Source organism: Rhinatrema bivittatum, chromosome 2, assembly GCF_901001135.1.
Source record: "Rhinatrema bivittatum chromosome 2, aRhiBiv1.1, whole genome shotgun sequence".
Lineage (NCBI taxonomy): Eukaryota > Metazoa > Chordata > Amphibia > Gymnophiona > Rhinatrematidae > Rhinatrema > Rhinatrema bivittatum.
The window spans coordinates 119540974-119562219 of record NC_042616.1 but is presented as its reverse complement, the minus strand read 5'-3'; the positions used below and the strand labels follow the sequence as shown (position 1 = coordinate 119562219).

At 42.7% G+C, this 21246-nt stretch overlaps 1 protein-coding gene across 10 annotated transcripts in view; it reads left to right on the top strand.

Annotated features, from left to right (window-relative positions):
• Positions 1–21246, top strand: part of CREM (cAMP responsive element modulator) — a 284166-nt gene that overhangs the window by 125526 nt on the left and 137394 nt on the right. For 8 of the 10 annotated variants that reach the window (XM_029588562.1, XM_029588564.1, XM_029588565.1 and 5 more), the window contains one exon: positions 17834–17976. The exons of the other annotated variants lie outside the window; for them this stretch is intronic. In XM_029588562.1, coding sequence (XP_029444422.1) covers positions 17834–17976 — 143 coding nt within the window. The remainder of the gene's footprint in view (positions 1–17833; positions 17977–21246) is intronic. 10 annotated transcript variants of the gene reach the window in all.

Here is a 21246-nt window from a genome sequence, read left to right as displayed (position 1 = left end):
TGGGTTTCTAAAGAGGCTGTCTTCTGCAGTCAAAAAAGCAAACAGAATGTTAGGAATTATTAGGAAGGGAATGGTTAATAAAACGGAAAATGTCATCATGCCTCTGTATCGCTCAATGGTGGGGACCGCACCTTGAATACTGTGTACAATTCTGGTTGCTGCATCTAAAAAAAAAACCATATAGTTGTGATGGAGAAGGTACAGAGAAGGGCAACCAAAATGATAAAGGGGATGAAACAGCTCCCCTATGAGGAAAGGCTGAAGAGGTTAGGGCTGTTCAGCTTGGAGAAGAGAAGACTGAGGGGAATATGATAGAGGTCTTTAAGATCATGAGAAGTCATGAATGAGTAGATGTGAATTGGTTATTTACACTTTTGGATAATAGGAGAACTAGGGGGCATTCCATGAAGTTAGCAAGTAGCACATTTAAGACTAATCGGAGAAAATTCTTTTTCATTCAACGCACAATTAAGCTCTGGAATTTGTTGCTAGAGGATGTGGTTAGTGCAGATAGTGTAGCTGGGTTCAAAAAAGGTTTGGATAAGTTCTTGGAGGAGAAGTCCATTAACGGCTATTAATCAAGTTTACTTAGGGAATAGGGAATCAAGTTTACTTAGGGAATAGCCACTGCTATTAATTGCATCAGTAGCATGAGATGGGAAGAGCTGGGAAAACTGAAAGTAGACAAAGCCATGGCGCCTGTTGAGGCTCATCCCAGGATACTGAGGGAGCTCAGAGATGTGCTGGCGGGTCCGCTGTGTGACCTGTTCAATAGATCCCTAGAAACGGGAGTGGTGCCGAGTGATTGGAGAAGAGCGGTGGTGATCCCGCTTCACAAGAGTGGAAACAGAGAGGAGGCTGAAAACTACAGACCGGTTAGCCTCACCTCGGTGGTGGGAAAAGAAGGAATAGTGAACTATCTACAGACAGAAGAATTGCTGGACCAGAGGCAGCTTGGATTCACCAAGGGAAGATCCTTTCAGACAAATCTGATTGACTTTTTTGACTGGGTAACCAAGGAAATGGATCAAGGAAGATCACTCTATGTCATCTACTTGGACTTCAGCAAGGCTTTTGATACGGTCTCGCACAGGAGACTGGTGAATAAAATAAGAAGCTTAGGAGTGAGTGCCAAGGTGGTGGCCTGGATTGCAAACTGGTTGACGGACAGAAGACAATGTGTGATGGTAAATGGAACTTACTCTGAAGAGAGAGCAGTGTTGAGCGGAGTGCCGCAGGGATCGGTGTTGGGACCGGTCCTGTTCAGTATCTTTGTAAGCGACATTGCGGAAGGGATAGAAGGTAAGGTTTGCCTTTTTGCGGATGACACTAAAATCTGCAATAGAGTGGACACGCCGGAAGGAGTGGAGAGAATGAGACAAGATCTAAGGAAGCTAGAAGAGTGGTCAAAGACATGGCAGCTGAGATTCAATGCCAAGAAGTGCAGAGTCATGCATATGGGGTATGGAAATCCGAATGAGCTGTATTCGATGGGGGGAGAAGGGCTGATGTGCACAGAGCAGGAGAGAGACCTTCGGGTGATGGTGTCTAATGATCTGAAGTCGGTGAAACAATGTGATAAGGCGATAGCTAAAGCCAGAAGAATGCTGGGCTGCATAGAGAGAGGAATATCGAGTAAGAAAAGGGAAGTGATTATCCCCTTGTTACAAGTCCTTGATGAGGCCTCAGCTGGAGTACTGTGTTCAGTTCTGGAGACCGTATCTCCGAAGGGACAGAGACAGGATGGAGGCGGTCCAGAGAAGGGCGACAAAAAAAGTGGAGGGTCTTCATCGAATGACTTATGAGGAGAGATTGAAGAATCTAAATATGTACACCCTGGAGGAAAGGAGGAGCAGAGGTGATATGATACAGACTTTCAGATACTTAAAAGGTTTCAATGATCCAAAGACAACGACAAACCTTTTCCGTCGGAAAAAAATCAGCAGAACCCGGGGTCACGAGTTGAAGCTCCAGGGAGGAAGACTCAGAACTAATGTCAGGAAGTATTTCTTCACGGAGAGGGTGGTGGATGCCTGGAATGCCCTTCCGGAGGAAGTGGTGAAGACCAGAACTGTGAAGGACTTCAAAGGGGCATGGGATAAACACTGTGGATCCATAAAGTCTAGAGGACATGAATGAAGAACGGGTGGTTCACGGGAATGACGGCTACTACCTGGAGATAATACCCTTATTCAATAAACATACACACGATTAATGCGACTCCAACATTGCTCCAAGCTTCAACGGCAAGAGGAAATGTGGAAAAAGATTTGCATTCACAAAAAGCGGGGAGTAGCTTGCTTGTTACGGCGGTTACTACCCCAAACCAAATAAGCTTGATACTTCACTTTCAATGCATATCCAGCATAGCTCTCTGCTTCTACTGCAGGGGAGGAAGTCTTATACTACGTGCATATCCAGCATAGCTCTCTGCTTCTTCGGCAGGGGAGGAAGTCTGATACTACGTGCATTTTCAGCATAGCTCTCTGCTTCTACGGCAGGGGAGGAAGTCTGATGATACGTGCATATCCAGCATAGCTCTTTGCTTCTACGGCAGGGGAGGAAGTCTGATACTTCGTGCAAATCCAGCATAGCTCTCTGCTTCAACGGCAGGGGGAATGAAGAAAAGTGGATCTATATACAGACAACAACCAACAGGGACTGAGTCGCATAGTCTGGGTAGACAAATGGGCATGGCTGTAGCTTGCTTATTGCGGCGGTTACTACCCCTAACTAATTTAAGCTATATATTACACTTACATGCAGCTCCAACACTGCTCCTTGCATTAATGGTGGGGGTGGAAGGGAAATAGAACCAAAGGGTTACTAAGAGCCAAGAGTAACAGATAAGTATGAGAAAAAAAAAAGTGTGAAGCTTGCTGGGCAGACTGGATGAGCCGTTTGGTCTTCTTCTGCCGTCATTTCTATGTTTCTATAGATCTGCTTGGTGTTTGGGTGATTGCCAGGTTCTTGTGGCCTGGTTTGGCCTCCGTTGGAAACAGGATGCTGGGCAATTTCTTATGTTCTTAAAGTAGTTGGCTGCCATGTTAGTCCACTTGTATGCACAGACATAAAAGTTAACAAAAAAAAAAAAGGTGATACCTTTATCGGAATAACTTACATTTCTTGACTAGCTTTCAAGAGTTATTGCTCCTTTCTTGTTTTGATCACATGTGCTTAGGGGTTATCTACTTTGCTGTCTGTAGTTCTATCTGCGGGATTTGATACCCTTAATCAAACTATCTTGTTAGGTTGTCGTCATACTCTGTGTATTACCTCTTCGATTTTAGCATGGTTTTCATACTTCTTATCTAGCCATTACTATAAGGTTGCTATGGGTGCTCTGGAACACCCATTGGGTACAGGTGTTCCACAGGGGTCAGCTCTCTCTAAAATTGTTTAATATATATCTTCAGCCCCTGTGTAGCATTTTATCTCAGCTTGATATTTCATTTAAATTGTATGCGGATGACACATGTTTTGGGTTTTTTTTTCCCCCCCCATCAATTGTTCCATCAAAGAGGCTTTATGTAAACTTACTATATGTTTTCTAAGATTTGAAACTGACTGTTTGAGAACCATTTAGTTTTGAATGTCAGACTGAGATTTTAATATTATCCCGCTCTGAAGTTGCAGATGTTCCAGCTTGCTGGTCTTTTGAGGGGGTTACTATTCCCATTATGTGTCAAGTAAGAAATTTGGGGATGGTTGTAGATTCTGCTCTTTCCCTCTTTCCTCATTTACGATCGTTTGTGCAGGGTTGTTACTTTAAGATGCGTCTTTTGTGATCAGTGAACATTTTCTACTGAGGATTTCCATACTGTAGAACAATCACTAACTTTTCTCATCATTAGATTATTGTAGTTTCCTTCTCCTTGGTCTACCCTCAGTCCTTTCTGTGAGTATTGCAACTCATACAAAATTCTGCAGCTTGACTAGCCTCAGGGAGCCCTCTGTGTGAACATATTTTCCCAGTGTTAGCTAAGTTGCATTGGCTTCCCATCTCTTGGTATATTAAGTTTAGGATTCTTTTGCCGATCTTTAAATTCTTCCATGGTCTCCTACCTGTTTGGCTACGAAGCTGAAAGAATATGACCTCTATGTACATAAGAACATAAGAAATTGCCATGCTGGGTCAGACCAAGGGTCCATCAAGCCCAGCATCCTGTTTCCAACAGAGGCCAAAACCAGGCCACAAGAACCTGGCAATTACCCAAACACTAAGAAGATCCCATGCTACTGATGCAATTAATAGCAGTGGCTATTCCCTAAGTAAAATTGATTAATAGCCATTAATGGACTTCTCCTCCAAGAACTTATCCAAACCTTTTTTGAACCCAGCTACACTAACTGCACTAACCACATCCTCTGGCAACAAATTCCAGAGCTTTATTGTGCGTTGAGTGAAAAAGAATTTTCTCTGATTAGTCTTAAATGTGCTACTTGCTAACTTCATGGAATGCCCCCTAGTCCTTCTGTTATTCGAAAGTGAAAATAACCGAGTCACATCTACTCATTCAAGACCTCTCATGATCTTAAAGACCTCTATCATATCCCCCCTCAGCCGTCTGCTTCTTCCAAGCAGTAATTAGTTGTTCCTTCTCTAAAGAAAGTTAGACTAAAGGAATACCGCTCACAAATCTTTAACATTGTGGGCCCAGTTCATTAGAATAATCTTCCAGAATCTCTCAGAATGAAAGAGGATGTTTTGTGATTTAGAAAATTGTTAAAGGCTCACTTTTTTGTTTTGGTCTTCCAAATTGTTCTATTTCTTGAGCTGTTTGTCAGAGGCTTGGGATTGTTGCTGCTGCATTGTTGCAGTTTAAGGTTTGTGTGATTTTAACAGCCAAAATGTTATGATTCTTGTTTTTATTTTATTTTATTGATTTTTATTTGTTGTCAGTTTATGTATTATGGCTTATATTATATATGTATTTTGTTAACCACTGAGATTTGTAGATCAGTGGAATATGAATTTTATAAATAAATAAGAATTAATACTCTTCAGGTCAGAATTCAAATGAGAAAAAGAAGAAATATAAAGTAGCGAGGTTACAATAAGTGATTCGTATTAAAGGCATTCCAATGATAAGGTGAAGGAGTGGGAGTTTCAAGTGGAAGATGTTCTTAATTTGTGGGACTAACAATCTGAATCCCTTCTCCTCTGGCTCAAGAGACTTGCTTTTGTGTTTTGTTCTTTCTTTCTTCCTCAAGCCTTAGCACCTCTTCAGTCAAGGTTCATGTCAGTACCATTGCATCATATTGCCAGCATGTGGAAGGGGCTTCAAAAGCATAATTTAGTATCCCCTTCACAAAAGGATTGTGGCATTTCAGATCTCCGGTAAGTAAACTTCCAGTGGCTTGGGACTTCACTGTAGTCCTAGCTCAACTCATGAAACCTCTTTTTAAACTGCTCAAATTGGTGGACTTGAAGCTTCTCACCTGGAAAGTGTTTCTCATGGCTGTCTCTTCAGCACAAAGAAGTAAGTGAGCTGCAGGCTTTGATCTCATATTGATCATGCTGTCAGCTTTTTCACAATAGGGTGGTACTACAAACATACCCCAAGTTTCTTCTGATAGTGGTATCTCCAAGACCATATGCGCACAGAGGAGAATGGGCTCTTCACTCCTTGGATTGTAAGAGAACCCTGGCATAGTACCTTGAAAGGATTCAGTCTTACGGTTAAGTTTCTTAGCTGTTCCTGTCTTTTGATTCCAGTAGATTAGGAAGGGAAGTTGTCAAACTCTGTCCAGGTGGTTTGCGGACTGTATAGTGCACTGTTATGTGCTGACTGGCTTAGAGATTACAGACTCTGTCAAAGCTTATCAGGTGAAAGCCATGATAACTTCAGTGGTTCATCTCAAAGCTGCCTCTATTGAAGCCATTTGCAAAGCTGCCACTTTGGTCTGTGCACACCTTCATGTCTCACTATTGTCTGGACAGCATGTCCTAAGGAGACAGTAACTTTAGACCAGCCTTAGCGTCTGTTCACCCGGTAGTCCACTGTTATGGGTTCTTGTGCTATCTCAGATGTGAAACAGCCTACTGATTGGACACGTCACACAAGGCAATTTAGGAAATATATAAGGGGGCTGTAATAACACCACGCTCAACCCTTCAAGGACAATAACCACAGATCGTTCCAGATTAATTTATTTTGTAGCTTAGTTATGATAATAATCTAAAAGAAATGATACATATAAAATTAGTAGTAATAATACTAATGTTATATAACACAGCCCTTATGAGACAAAAGTCCTTTCTGCAAGAGATCTCAGAGCAGCAGCATATCTGTGCTTTTTTTTCTTTTATTTGCTTTCTTCTGCTTGTCAGTCTTTTTATGCTGTATTACTCAACTGCTACATATTAAGGGATACCTCAAAAGCAAATTGTGACAGAGGTCTGTTAACCTATATAGCTTATTTTTCTGCCAGCAGGAAGCAATTGTGTGATGGGATTAGTTGACAGGAACAATTCTCTACATGTTTCTGTATATTATCACCATTGCTGCGAGGGTGTCTGTGTGTGGCTCTGAGACCATCAATAGTCAGACTCATTCATCTTAGCGCCTACTTTTATATGTAACATCACTTCCGGTTTGGTGGTTTCAAGGCCATGATGAAGATGCTAAGATGAAAAACAAGAAATGATTGGCATCCCCCTGAAGAAAAACTTGGAGACTAGTTCGAAACACAGAACTCTGTCAGGCATGGACACCAGGTGATAGGAAAGAGCTTATAGATCAAGACACTCATATATTAAGCTTGAATGAACTGAGAACAACATAATTCGAAAAGGATATTTTGTGGAGAAGTGCTATTACAATAATTTGGATTTTATTTGTACAAAAAAATTTAAAAAAATAGATTTGGCATATCGGGCCTATGGGCAATGTTGACCTGTGATTATATGTAAGGCAGATGGTATTTAAAGGCGAAAGCTGTTCTGATGACGACTAGTATGATAGTTTCATATTACACAATTATTGAGCATGTAGGTTTTTCAAGAGTGTAGGATATTACACTGTTTGATATAATCTTTCCTCCTCTTCGTAAAACTTTACAGCATATTTCAGTTTTATTTTAGTATACTTTCTTTTCTATTTTTGTACAGAGGGAAGCATCTCCTCATGTGAAAAAAATCAAAGATTCTCTATTGACAAGCAGGGCTGAATTAGGCATGACATGTGGGTGACATCATCCGACAGCTCTGAATTGTTTCATTTTTAAAGCTCAGTAAAGTCTTACTAAACATGCGCAGTGGTCCTCGTGAGCTACTTATTCTGATTTTGACTGAGCTTCCACATGGACACATGACTCTCTCTCTATTGATTTTTCTTTGCAAATTTTTTCTTTATTGCAGCTCAAAATTGTTTTTATCATTGCTTTGGCAAACTGTCAGTATAACTTTAAGCGCTAATTAAAAAAATTTAAAAAAAAAAAAAAAGTAAAAGAATTTTTAGCATGTTTGGAGATGGGCCCAAGAAGACACCAACCATCAGCAGCTTCAAGGCCTGTGTCTTTCGGCATCGGATGTTAATCATTGATGCCCTCGAGGTTTGCTACAAGTATTTGGGCCCTGACCATGACTTGGATAATTGCTACAGCTGAAGTTGTATGTCCCCTACAGGGCTCAACAGTACTGGGCATGAAAAGTGAGGCTGTCTTTAAGATGTTAAAGGATAAGTGTGCCCATGAGGCCAGATATTGTAGCCAATAGTCCTAGAGAGGGAGGTCTTCTACTTCATGCCTTGCCGAGTTGAGCAAAGGCTCCTTACTCTGTGGCTAACTCTCCCCATCCCTGTAGCACTGGACACTAGATCTGCCTCAGGTCTGGAGTTGAATAGAGTGTATACGTGCTCAGCAGTGGATAAGGCATGGAAGATGTCGCTTAAGTGCAGTTCATCCCAGAGTCAAAATCCATGAGATGTGGTTAGTAAAAGGTTACGTGACTCTGAGGCTATGAGGACTTTGATGTTGCAGACCCAAGCTAGCACATGTCTTCCTCTTTTATGGTGTGGAAAGCTCTCCTGGTGCTGGGCCATTTTTTTTTTATCTGGATAATCTGGTGCCTCCTGGATGACAGTGGAGACCTTGAAGTCCCATTCTGATTTGGAGGTTGAAGAGGGGGCTTCAGCAAGGTCAGCTTTCTTCCTGGGTATATCCCCTTCCAGACAACAAAGGATTCCACCTTGATCGCCATCTTCATCATGGTCCCTCATTATCAGGATCAAAGGAAGGCTCAATGAGATTCTTTACCTGACTTACAGCATCATTCCTTCCCTCTGGAGGACCTCTGCTATTGCAGATTTCTGGATAAATGGACTAAGGTACTGGGCATCAATGATAGGACCGTGGAGGATTCAAGAAAGTAGATTTTTTTACCTTTGCAGAATTGATAGCGATCCTTGTGCACAAGTTGCTCAAGGATCTTCAGTCTAGAATGTGGCAGAACTCCACAACTTGCTTCCTGCTAGCCAAGAAACATGACTTAAAGTACAGGATGCAGCCAGCCCCTGATTTATCTGAGGTCCTGCTTCCTCATCACTCTATGGTGGAGTTAGCCCTTAAGTGGGCTAAAAAGATTCTGGAGATCTCCAGCACCCCTCCAGGGAAAGGACCCCAAGCTCTTTGACACCTTTTTGGAAGAAAGATCTTCAGAGGGATAGCCGTGTTAGTCTGGTGTTGCAAAAATGATGGGGGGGGGGGGCACCTTTTAGTTGGGTGGCACTCGGGTGTCCATGGGTTGCTCCCATGAACCACCGTACTCTCCTCCCCATCAGGGCCTTCTTTACTGGCTCCCGACATGATGCAATCATTCCAGGTGCCTTCACAGCAAGCTGCCACACACTAATGCAGCAGGATGCCACAGACAATCCATGTGGCAGGACGTCGCCTTTTTTTTTTATTTTAAAGGCCCACAGTGGGAAAGCACGGGAGGAATCTCTTGATGACATCACCACTCAAGGCCTATAAAAGGCCCTTGCTGACACTCCTCCAATTACTCAGCAACTTGTCTCCCTACTCTGGTAGTGTTGTATGTTGCTCCAATGTCTTCAGTTCTTCAGTTCCAACGTTCCTTTCTTCAGTTCTTCAGCATCTCCCTCATTGCCTGCCTGTTCTTCTCACCTTCCTGCCCTGCCTATCCGTCCTTCCTTTCCCTTTGGACGGATACCTGGTATTGATCTTGGCCTGACCTCTGGATACACTTGACCTTTGCCTGCCACTGACCACTGCTTGTACTGGGTACACTTGACCATTGTTGCCATCAACCCAGCTACCTTGACAAATTTCTCTGCCATCAGCAGAGGCCCCCTCTTAAGACCTGCCAGCCCAAAGTCTCAACCCAAGGGGAATGTGAGCTGATAAAGGCAAAGCTCCAGCTGGGCCTCTGCTTTGTCCAGTTCTGCCTGCCACAGTGGGGACCTGCTTCGTTTGAAGATGTCTGCAAAGTTGTGACTTGGTTGTCTGCACACCTTCACGTTCCATTACTGTCTGGACAACTGGTCAAGAGATGACCCCTAGGGTCACTATAACCCCTAGTGACCCCTAGGGGTCACTATAACCCCTAGGTCTCTCTCCTGCACGGAGCAGGAGAGAGACTTAGGGGTTATAGTGTCTAATGATATGAAGTCTGCGAAACAATGCGACAAGGCGATAGCAAAAGCCAGAAGAATGCTGGGCTGCATAGAGAGAGGAATATCGAGTAAGAAAAGGGAAGTGATTATCCCCTTGTACAGGTCCTTGGTGAGGCCTCACCTGGAGTACTGTGTTCAGTTCTGGAGACCATATCTACAAAGAGACAGAGACAAGATGGAAGCGGTACAGAGAAGGGCGACCAGAAAGGTGGAGGGTCTTCATCGGATGTCATACGAGGAGAGATTGAAGAATCTGAGTATGTACACCCTGGAGGAAAGGAGGAGCAGGGGTGATATGATTCAGACTTTCAGATACTTGAAAAACTTTAACGATCCAAAGACAACGACAAACCTTTTCCGCCAGAAAAAAATCAGCAGAACCAGAGGTCACGAGCTGAGGCTCCAGGGAGGAAGACTAAGAACCAATGTCAGGAAGTATTTCTTCACGGAAAGGGTGGTGGATGCTTGGAATGCCCTTCCGGAGGAAGTGGTGAAGTCCAAAACTGTGAAGGACTTCAAGGGGCGTGGGATAAACACTGTGGATCCATCAAGTCTAGAGGGCGTGAATAAAGTGGAGGCAGCAAAACACTGCACGGAGCGGCAGTAGCCACAGAGGCATTCACAGAGCGGGATGCCAGTGGCCAGTAGTTGTTGTTCCACCTTCACGGAGCAGAAGGATAGAGGGCTGCTATCTCCAAAAAAATAAAAAAAACAAACAAAAAATAATAACAGGGGTGGGTAAGAGTATGGGGCAAGGGTGTTGCCTGCTTGTTACAGCAGTTGCTACCCCTAATTGAGCTGGATGTCACTTGGATGCAGATACGGCGCTGCTCTCTATATTGGTGGTGGGGTGGAGGGGAATTAGGGCTGGAGGGTACTGGAAGCCAATAGTAACAGGTGGGAGAGAGAAAAAGGGAAATTAAAAATGGATAAAGTGCGTAGCTTGCTGGGCAGACTGGATGGGCCGTTTGGTCTTCTTCTGCCGTCATTTCTATGTTTCTATTTCTATTGTGGACAAGCAGTTTTGCACAGTTTGTTTACCCAGTAATCCACTGGTGGGGCTGGGTTGCTTATTCAGTAAGTGCTCCCCTGTTGAGCTTGAGCTACTTCACATGTCATGGATAATTAAGCCCTGCCTGTTGACAGAGCAAATTTGCTTACTTGTGAACAGGGTTCTCTGTAGACAGTAGGATGAATTACCATGCTTATTATCCACCTGCCTCCCTGGAGAATCTACTACCTCGCTATGCTTATAAGTTCTTAAATGAACTGAGGTGCTCACTAGGCAACATGTGTGCGGGAGCCACCAGGCATGCTCAGTAAGACTTTTTACTGAGCCTTGAGAGATGTGTACGTCCTGCACTGCTGGATGTCACCCACATATCATAGCTAATTCATGCTGCTGTCTATCAAAAATCCTGTTTACAGATAAGCAAACTTGCTTTCTAGGTTTGATGTTGAATTCTTGCAGTTTTAAGGTTCAAAGGATTTTATGACGCCATCTACTCTGTCCTTTTTGATACAGTAAGGCAGATTTGCTGTGTGATTACCCTCATAGAGTGCCTGTTTAAAGGAAGATGAACAGAAAGTACTATTCCCAGACAGCTCCTGGCTTCAATCAGCTGTAGTTCTAATATGAGAGCCTAGAAGTTGAACTGGCTCTCTAGTGGGTTCACTCTTGAAAACGGCATGTGTCATCTGCACCTGGCCAGACATCTGGTTTATATGATTGTGCAGGAATTCAGAAATGTTAACAAATTTTCCTTCTTTCATACCATGAGTTAGAGTGGAGAAGATTCAGGCTCTAAAAGTCTTTGATATTTGTAACTTGGGTGCTAGAGATGCAGCAGCCTAAATACATACCCACAGCTGCTTAAGATTGCAGGTAAATAATCTGCAACCTATAGTCCAGAAGTGCTTCTGTGACTTGCTGAGAAACTATGCCTCATTGAATGCACTTCTCCCTCACTCTCTCCTCTCTACCTTTTTTAAGAAGTCCTATTTTAGATGAAACTTGTTTTCTCAAAAAATCCTCCTCTTCTCTTTTCCATCAAAGGAAATTAAGGGTAAAGTGTGTTAAGCTCCACCTTGCCATCCGAGCAAAATGGTTATTTTCTGACTGGATTTGGTAATCATATTCCTTGTCCTTGACAAGACTCCAATAGATTTGCCCATTGAACAATTTTTTGATAAACCGTTTGATCCTTATTTATTCCGATGACTTGGTCCTTGGAATTGCCAACAAGGGCTACAGGATTGGTTTTGTAGCCACTTCTAATCTGCCTCCTGAAAAGAATTTAAGAGGCCAATTTTCAATAGGCTATTTAGTAGACAAGTTATCCAGCTAAAGTTAGCCGGATAACTTGTCCCATATATTCAGCAGGATAAACATCCTGCTGAATGTACAAGCTTAAAGTTATCCGGCTGCATGTAGCAGGATAACAAAAAATCTAACTGACTATATTTGAAAATAATACAAGAGAGAAAATAAAGATTCCCCTAATATTTAGACAACATGCAGTTAGCTAAATCACAAGCAGATTGTGATAAATTGCAGGAAGACCTTGTGAGACTGTAAAATTGGGCATCGAAATGGTAGATGAAATTTAATGTGGATAAGTGCAAGGTGATGCATATAGGGAAAAATAACCCATGCTATAGTTACACAATGTTAGGTTCCATATTAGGTGCTACAACCCAAGAAAGAGATCTAGGCGTCATAGTGGATAACACATTGAAATCGTCCGTTCAAAGTGCTGCGGCAGTCAAAAAGGCAAACAGAATGTTGGGAATTATTAGGAAGGGAATGGTGAATAAAACTGAAAATGTCATAATGCCTATGTATCGCACCATGGTAGAAACACACCTTGAATACTGTGGACAATTCTGGACGCCACATCTCAAAAAAGGTATAGTTGCGATGGAGATGGTACAGAGAAGGACGACCAAAATAAGGGGAATGGAACAGCTCCCCTATGAGGAAAGGCTGAAGAGGTTAGGGCTGTTCAGCTTGGAGAAGAGATGGCTGAGGGGGGATATGATAGAGGTCTTTAAGATCATGAGAGGTCTAGAACAGGTAGATGTGAATCGGCTATTTACTCTTTCAGATAATAGAAAGACAAGGGACACTCCATGAAGTTAGCATGTGGCACATTTAAAACTAATCGGAGAAAGTTCTTTTTCATTCAACGCACAATTAAACTCTGGAATTTGTTGCCAGAGGATGTGGTTAGTGCAGATAGTGTAGCTGTGTTTAAAAAAGGATTGGATAAGTTCTTCGAGAAGTCCATTACCTGCTATTAATTAAGTTGACTTAGAGAATAGCCATTGCTATTACTAGCAACAGTAACATGGAATAGACTTAGTTTTTGGGTACATGCCAGGTTCTTATGGCCTGGATTGGCCACTGTTGGAAACAGGATGCTGGGCTTGATGGACCCTTGGTCTGACCCAGTATGGCATGTTCTTATGTTCTTAACATAACAGATATGAGAATCATATATTTCACATATTTTTAAATATTTTCACATCAAGTATTTCAAATACATCAACTCATGATACCAGAGTATACATGAAATATTTATTAAATTTACATATACAGAACATTTTTTTAAATATGATTATACATTTAACATAATGCTCACACTGTATTTCAACTTTTACACATATCACAATACGTAGCTGCTCATGAACATTATGCAGACACTATAATCATGTATTTTACTACTGGACATATCCCACTGTGAACATATATTTTGTACTAAAACATATCAAATACCTTTTATAAATCCAAAATCCCAACCCCCACAATCATACACATACTCTCACCAACCATATGACATTCACTACATACTCATTCATATAAAATTCACCTCATAAAATAAATCCATATATAGTCCCCTTACTAAATTTTTAAGATGGTATAATCAATTTACTTTTCACTATTGTGTCCCTTCATTTATTCTTACAATCCCTTATTTTTCAAATTTATAGTTTACCCCCTTTTTTTTAAATTGCTATAACTCTATTTTATCTTTATTCTTTCTTTATTAAATGGTTCCCTCTTGAATCTTCATATGCATCTTCACACTTGCATCCTCAACAAGGTGCCTTGTTTCGCCCCAAAAGGGCTTCCTCTGGGGTATTCCTGAAATCACTCTTAGTCTTCATGGGACAGCCCCTCATTCCACTTAAGAGTTCCTAAAATATATATATTAATTATCATACCAATCAACATGTACTCCCAAATATCCTCCGCCAATATAATCAATTATTAATATGAAATCACTCCAATCATGTCCACAGTCTTGCCTTAGTATAATCCTCTATGTCTACTACAAAAATATATACACCCTTTTAATATCCATAAAACACATGAAAATCTTTCAATAATCATGAGCAACTACTTATTGTGATGTATAAATATTGAAATACAGTATGAGCATTATGTTAAATGTAAAATCATATTTTTAAAAAAAATTTCTGTATACGTAAATTTAATAAATATTTCATGTATACTCTGGTATCATGATATCTAACTAGATAAACGACGCTTGACCGACGTGCCGCAAATGCGCAGTAGAGAGCAGCTCTACTGCGCATGTGCGGGCGAGCACGTCAGTCTTAGGAAAAAAAAAACATGGCGGCGGCGGCAGTGGGCGGCGGCGGTAGCGGCGGCGGGCGGCAGCGGCCAGTAGCGAGGGAGGGACGGACTGAGGGGGAGGGACGGACTGAGGGGGAGGGGGAGGGACGGACTGAGGGGGAGGGACGGACTGAGGGGGAGGGACTGAGTGAGGGGGAGGGACTGAGGGGGAGGGAGGGAGGAGTGGGTGAGTGTGTGGGAGGGAGGTAGGGGGTGGGGAAGAGTGAGGGGAGAGGGAGAATGAGGGAGAGGTGAGAGTCAGGGATGTAAGTGGAAGGGGGAGAGGGAGAATGTAATGTAGCCCGTTTTAACGGCTTGTGTTATTTATTTGAAAAAAGCCAGGTAGGTTTTAGTTATCCAGCCATGTATGGCTGAATAACATGCTGCTTAACCAGATATCTTTAAAGATATCTGACTAAGTAGCACTGTCATTAAAGAAAAAGAACAAATAAATAAATGGGCCAGTGGACCATGCCCTCCCTCCCTCCCTCCCTCCCCCCCCCCCCCAAATATTTTGTAAAGGCCTAGTAGGGCTGTGCCCTCCTCATCCCCCAAATCCTTTAAATGTTACAGAACCTCAAACCCCATCCCCCATCCCAGTGTTTTCTAAAAGCAAAAATCAAGCTGCTTCCTTCCTAGCTATCCACAAGGATTAACAATGTTGCGTATCCCCCCCTCCCCTTGATCCTTAATATCCCCCACCAATGTCTTCTATTTTATTGCCAGCTAGCCAAGGAACTAGAGGCAGTATTGGAAGTATAAGCTTAACGTAAGCTTCCAGGAGGAGGGCAAAGGGTCTCCTTGCTCCTGACAATAAAATATCAGGTATTCGGGGATACGGAGGGTCGGGGGGGGGGGGGGGGGGGAAGGGGTGCTGTGATATTGTTATTCCTTGTGGGTGGGTGGTAGGAGGAGTACAGCCTGATTTTTTTGCTTTTGAAAACACCAGGAAAGGGGGGGGAGGGGTGTCTGTAACATTTAAAGGATTTGGGGGGAGAGAGAGGGCATAGCTCGTTGGCTCATTTATTTATTTGGTTCTTTTTCTTTAATGTTAGTACTACATAGTCAGATATCTTTTAAGATATTCAGTTAAGTAGTACAAGGTCACACAAGGCTGGATAACTTTAGGCCTGCTCAGAAGCAGGTCTAAAGTTATCTGGCTATCCTAGCCAGATGTTCCCGATATTCACCTAGGTTAGCCAGATAGCTCAACTCCTCTCCCTTGAGAGTTATCAGTCTAAATGGCTTTTGAATATCTAGCCCTTATTTTTATCCTTCCGGTCGTTGTTGAAGCAAGTTTTCTGTATCCCAGTTTAACCATAGAGGATGGGCTACATTTTTTTCCTGGTACTAAAAAGACTCTGGGAAGTGGACCCATCTTAGACCTGAAGGAACCAAATCTTCTCTTGGTGAAGGATAAATTCAGAATGTTTTCCAAAGGAATTCCATCTTTCTTCTAAATCAAGAAGATTGGCTATACTTCATGGATCTTAAAGTGCCACTTGGAAATGCATTTTTGTCTCAAGTAGCATTTCACATAATTTTTTGCATGTATAAAACAGTAGTCCTATCTTATGGCTTGGCTTTGGCATTGCATTTCTTTATCCAATGTTTACACTAGTTGTGTATCTACACATGGTTCCCCACCTAAGTGATACGTTGATCAAAGATACTTTTCTGGCAGTAGTCAAACAGTTGCAATTCATCACTCATGTGCTTGAGTTATTGTAGTTTATGGCTAATTATGGCAACTACCATTTTGATGAGTCCCAATAACCTTGTAGTTTATGTCTGCAATACAATTACCTAAGTTGTTTTTTTGTTTTTTTAAATTCTGCATCTGCACAGTTAAGTTACATAGGCTATAATGGGTAAAACAGAGAAAGAGAGTTGGAAAAGGGGGAGGGAATGAGAGACAGAAAGTGGAGAAGGAGTGAAAGAAGAAATGTGGAAAAGAAGGGATGAGGGGAGAGGTGGAAAAGGAGGAGCAGGAGTGAGAGAAAGGAGGTGGAAAAGGGGAACGGGGTAAGATAGAAAGGGAAGTGGAAAAGAGGATTAGGAATAAGATTGCATGGGCTAAAGAGTTCATTGGAGGGGTGAGAGCTTCCAGGAGGAGAGTAAAAGCAGGCTGGCCTTCATAAGAAATTGGACTAAGATCAGACTTGACCAAATTTCATACCTGAGGTAATTTCTTATTAATCAGTCAATAGTCTACTACCCTCACATTCATACCTATAGGGGGAAAGTTGTCCTTCACAAGTTGACTGCGAGAGCTGTGCTAGTGATCTGAGAATATTGAGAACATTTCTAGAGCTTTGGGGAAATTCCTTTGACATATTACTAGACTCATCAGTGTCACAATTACAGATATGTAATTCAGATGCATCCCTGTAAAAAGTAGGTCTTTGGCACTTAGTTGAGTACTGTAAAAGCCCCATTATCCAGACGTCTACAGTAGCTGTGGGGCTTCCACCCCTCTCTCCAACTACTACCAATAAGGTAAAAGCAGAATGCTAATCAACATTAGGGAGCAAAATAGTTTTGCTCTGCGGACTCTCCACCCCTACATCATCTCCTCACCTCCTGTTCCTGCAAAGGACAGGAGAAGATGAGTTAGATTAGGAAGTAGAGTAGCTTTGCCTTGCTCTACTCTGTACTCTGTCTACCTCGGCATCTGCCCCTCTCCTCATGTTACCTGCAGGCTGCTGACTGGCTGGAAGTAGGGGGTTCTCAGATAACCAGTGATTACCTTGCATGCTGGAAAATGGGGATTTGCTGTGGTGGGGGTGGAGTTATAAATTCAATAAATAAGAATAATAGTAATAAGTATTGAATTATTTTATATGAATTGTATTTGATTTGTATTTATTAATTGCATTTTGTATGCTGGATTTAATTTGTATGTATGTACTATGTATTCATAAAATTCGATTTTAATGCTTTAAACAATCTTGGGTGGCCTAGTCTGAGTGAAAAGATGGGATAGAAGTATAAAATTAGATTTTGTATAACGGTTAACTTCATGTTGATTAATCTTTAATGATAATAATGATAATCATTTAGAGGGTAATAACCAGCTCCTCCGCATAGGCCTTGAAGACAACAAGCTCATTTTTAAAGATAAACTCCTTGTGAAATTTGTCTTTGAAAATCCTGATGGCATGCACAGTACACAAAATACGCACCAGAAGCAATGAGTGGAGACATGGAATTTCCCTCCCTTGACTTACTATGGCTAAAAGTATGTGTACTTGTGAGCAGTGAGGTACTTTACCTGCATAGGGAGTTGAGAAGGGGTGAGAACAATAATTGAGCTGTGCTTATTCTTGAGTAAACAAGAATAAGCACAGTGGGAAAAACATCCGATTATTGCTTCTTAAGTACTGCAATGATTCTTTTATGATGATAGTCATTCTAATATCTGATGTCTACTCCTCAAAGATTTATTTTGAGTTTCTAGTTATGGCATGACTTACTGCCAGAAGGCCACTTGCATTAATATGAGGAGCACACTTTTTTTTTTAGTATTTTGAAAATCTGTTATGCATTTTAGAAAAATTCTAAATGAGCTATCCTCTGATGTACCTGGGGTTCCAAAGATTGATGAAGAAAAGTCAGAAGAAGAGGGAACCCCGTCTGCTATCACTACTATGGCAATGCCTACATCCATCTATCAGACAAGCACGGGACAATATAGTATGTATGCATAGATAATGTATAATTATTATCTGCATTGTTCTACCATGCCCTACTGCTTTGATTTTTTTTTTTTTTTTTTTAATAGTCATTTTCCCCTTTAATCTTTCTTTAAACCCCTACCTCCATCCCAGACACCATACCAGTCTACAGCTCTAGGGCACTCACCCTCTTGAGAATTAGAGACAGGGCCTGACTCTAGGACTGGAGTCAGGTACAGGGCCCGGAGTGAATCAGTTTGAGTTGGGCCCAGAATGCTGATATACAAGGCTCTGCCCACACACTGGTAGGAAATGATAGTGTCAGAGACAGGGTTATTGCAGTGGCATTGGGGCTCAGGCTGTTAATCTGATTTTTCCTCACCCCTCTCCTTCTTCCCACCCACCATCCCTACCCCCATGAAGGAAGGCCTTGATTGGAGAAGCAACCTATGCATAACTCATTGTAGTGGCAGCTGGCTTCCCTTCCTGGGCATGAACGCACCATTTCTGTGAAGTGCCAAGGCTTGGCCTAAAGCCTACTGTTTTCTAACCAATGGGCCGATACAGTAAAGTCCATGGGAGAGCGGGCAAATGCCCGCTCTCCCGGCGCGCACAGGTCACTCTCCTGTGTGCACGATTCACTATTCAAATTAGGCCCGGCGGTAAAAACAGGCAAAAGGAGGCTGTCAGCGGGTTTGACAGCTGATGCTCAATTTTTCCGGCGTCTGTTCTCGGGCCCAATGACAGCCATGGGCTCGGAAACCGGACGCCAGCAAAATTGAGCGTCCGTTTTTTGACCCGACAGCCGTGGGCCAACTTCAAATTTTTTTATTTTTTTTTACTTTTGGAAACTTTCAGGACCTCCGACTTAATATCGCCATGATATTAAGTCGGAGGGTGCACAGAAAAGCAGTTTTTACTGCTTTTCTGTGCACTTTCCCGGTGCCCGAAGAAATTAGCGCCTACCTTTGGGTAGGCGCTAATTTATGAAAGCAAAATGTGCGGCTTGGCTGCACATTTTGTTTTCTGAATCGCGCGGGAATACCTAATAGGGCCATCAACATACATTTGCATGTTGCGGGCGCTATTAGGTTCGGGGGGTTGGACACACATTTTCGGCCCCTTACTGAATAAGGGGTAACGCTAGCATGTCAAACGTGCGTCCAATAGAGGGTTAACAGTGTGCTCAGTCGGAGCGCACTGTACTGTATCGGCCCGTGTGTTTGTAAATAGGAGGAAGTGTGATATTTTCTTTGTGCTTATCGGGGTAAATTTTCAAAGGTACGCATGGGCGTCCATGTGCGCACGTTACCTAGCATGACACATGGACCCCTGATTTTATAAGATGCGCATGCAGGTGCGCGCATATTATAAAATTGGGGGTCGGCGGACACAAGGGGATGCACAATTGTGCATCTTGTGCACGCTGACGCCCGCGGCCTTCCCCCGTTCCCCCTAACCCCCCCCCCCAATTCCTTTAACTGACTTTTTGCACCTGCTCCGGGCAGGCGCAAATTGTATGCGCCAGCAGCCTGCCGGCACTCGATCCTCCAACACAACGGTAAATGGCTGCTGTGCCGGAGGCCTCTGGCCCTGGACCGTCCCTCGCCCCTTTTTCGACGCCTCGGGACTTAGACGCATCCTGGGACTTTATGCGCGTCGCCGGGCTTTTATAAAATAGGCCCAGCACGCGTAACACACCCCCCCCCCCCCCCCCCCCCCCCCCCCCCCCCCCCCCGCCCCCACGCGCGTAAGGCTTTTAAAATCCAGCCCATAGTGTTTTTAAAGCTTCCATGCTTATTCATAAGGTCATAGGTCTCTGCAAGTGATGTTTGCTGCTATTAGATTATCTTCTAGGATGCTGAGGCAAGAATATAGCAAATCAAATTTAAATTTTGACCTCATTAACCAGTACAAGATAATGTGTATTTTGAACCAAGATATATCTATGATGAAATATGTATTAGTTTAAACAGAGCACAGAGTAGAACCTGTAAGTAGGGTTTGGCAATTATCACAGTAGTAATGCTCCAGGATTTTAACATTTTTCAAGGTTGCCTTTTTGAAATACAAAGCATAATTCTGCAGAAAATTTATAAAAATGAAAAAAAAAAATCTCTCCAAGTTGATTAAAAAAAAAAATTTTGGCTGTGCTTCTGTATTTCCAGTGCTAGCTGGCAGATCTGAATATGAAAATTGCTGTACACTTAAGTCCTGACCACTGTATTTAATCCCTCACCCTTCACAACGCTAGGCTACAATGATGTGTACTGGAGCTTGGGGATCCAGGTTCGGATCACCATCTGTGGCCAACCATGTCTGGGTGTCATGCTGAAGTGGTATGTCCTGGGCTAGAGAGGGAGAGAAGACAGCTGCTTCCATGGTGATGGCCACTGCTTCTGAGCATGCTATCTAGGGAGTGGAGAGCAGAAGACACAGCTGAGAAGCCAAAAAGAAAATCAGACAAAAATTATAAAAACAAATACCAAAAATAAGGCAGTGGCTCACTCTTCAAAGCTTTCTGGAACCAAAGTTGTCAATAACATTATCTCTGTACTGCAGCTGTTGACAATAGATTGACTTGTTGCTGACTCATAGCTCAAACTATCTCCAAAGGCCACAGGAAGGAAGAAGAAAGCGATGGCTCCTGTATAACATGGTGCACATGGAGGGGCTGACGCAATATTGGCTATTATCCCAGGACAAGCAGGATGCTAGTCCTCACATATGGGTGACATCAGTAATGGAGCCCTATGTACGGAAAAACTTCTTTAAAAGTTTCTATGAAACTTTTGAATGGCACCGGAGTGCCTACTGAGCATGCCCAGCATGTCATGATATTCCCTGTCACAGGGGTCTCTCTTCAGTCTTCTTTTTTCCGCGAAGCCGTTAGCATCGCGGGTTAATTGGATTCTTGAGGTGATTTTCACCTTATAAAAAATTCGGAAAAATTTGATTCACCGCAGGGGTTTTTCCATTTTATTACCAGCGGTAACTTTTTTCTGTTATCGATTCCCAGCTGGGAACGATAATTTTGGGGTTTTTTTCGCCGTCGACGGCCGTCCGGCGCCATGGCCTCTGGCTTCAAAAAGTGCCCAAACTGCACAAGAACCATGTCGATTACCGACCCACATTTTGAATGTGTTCTTTGCTTAGGCAAAGACCACAACATTCAAACGTGCAAGTCTTGTGCTGAAATGACCAGTAAAGGTCGACGTCTTAGGGCTGAAAAAATGGAGCAGCTTTTTTCCATACAACTGCTTCCACGGGCGTCTTCAACTCAGTCTTC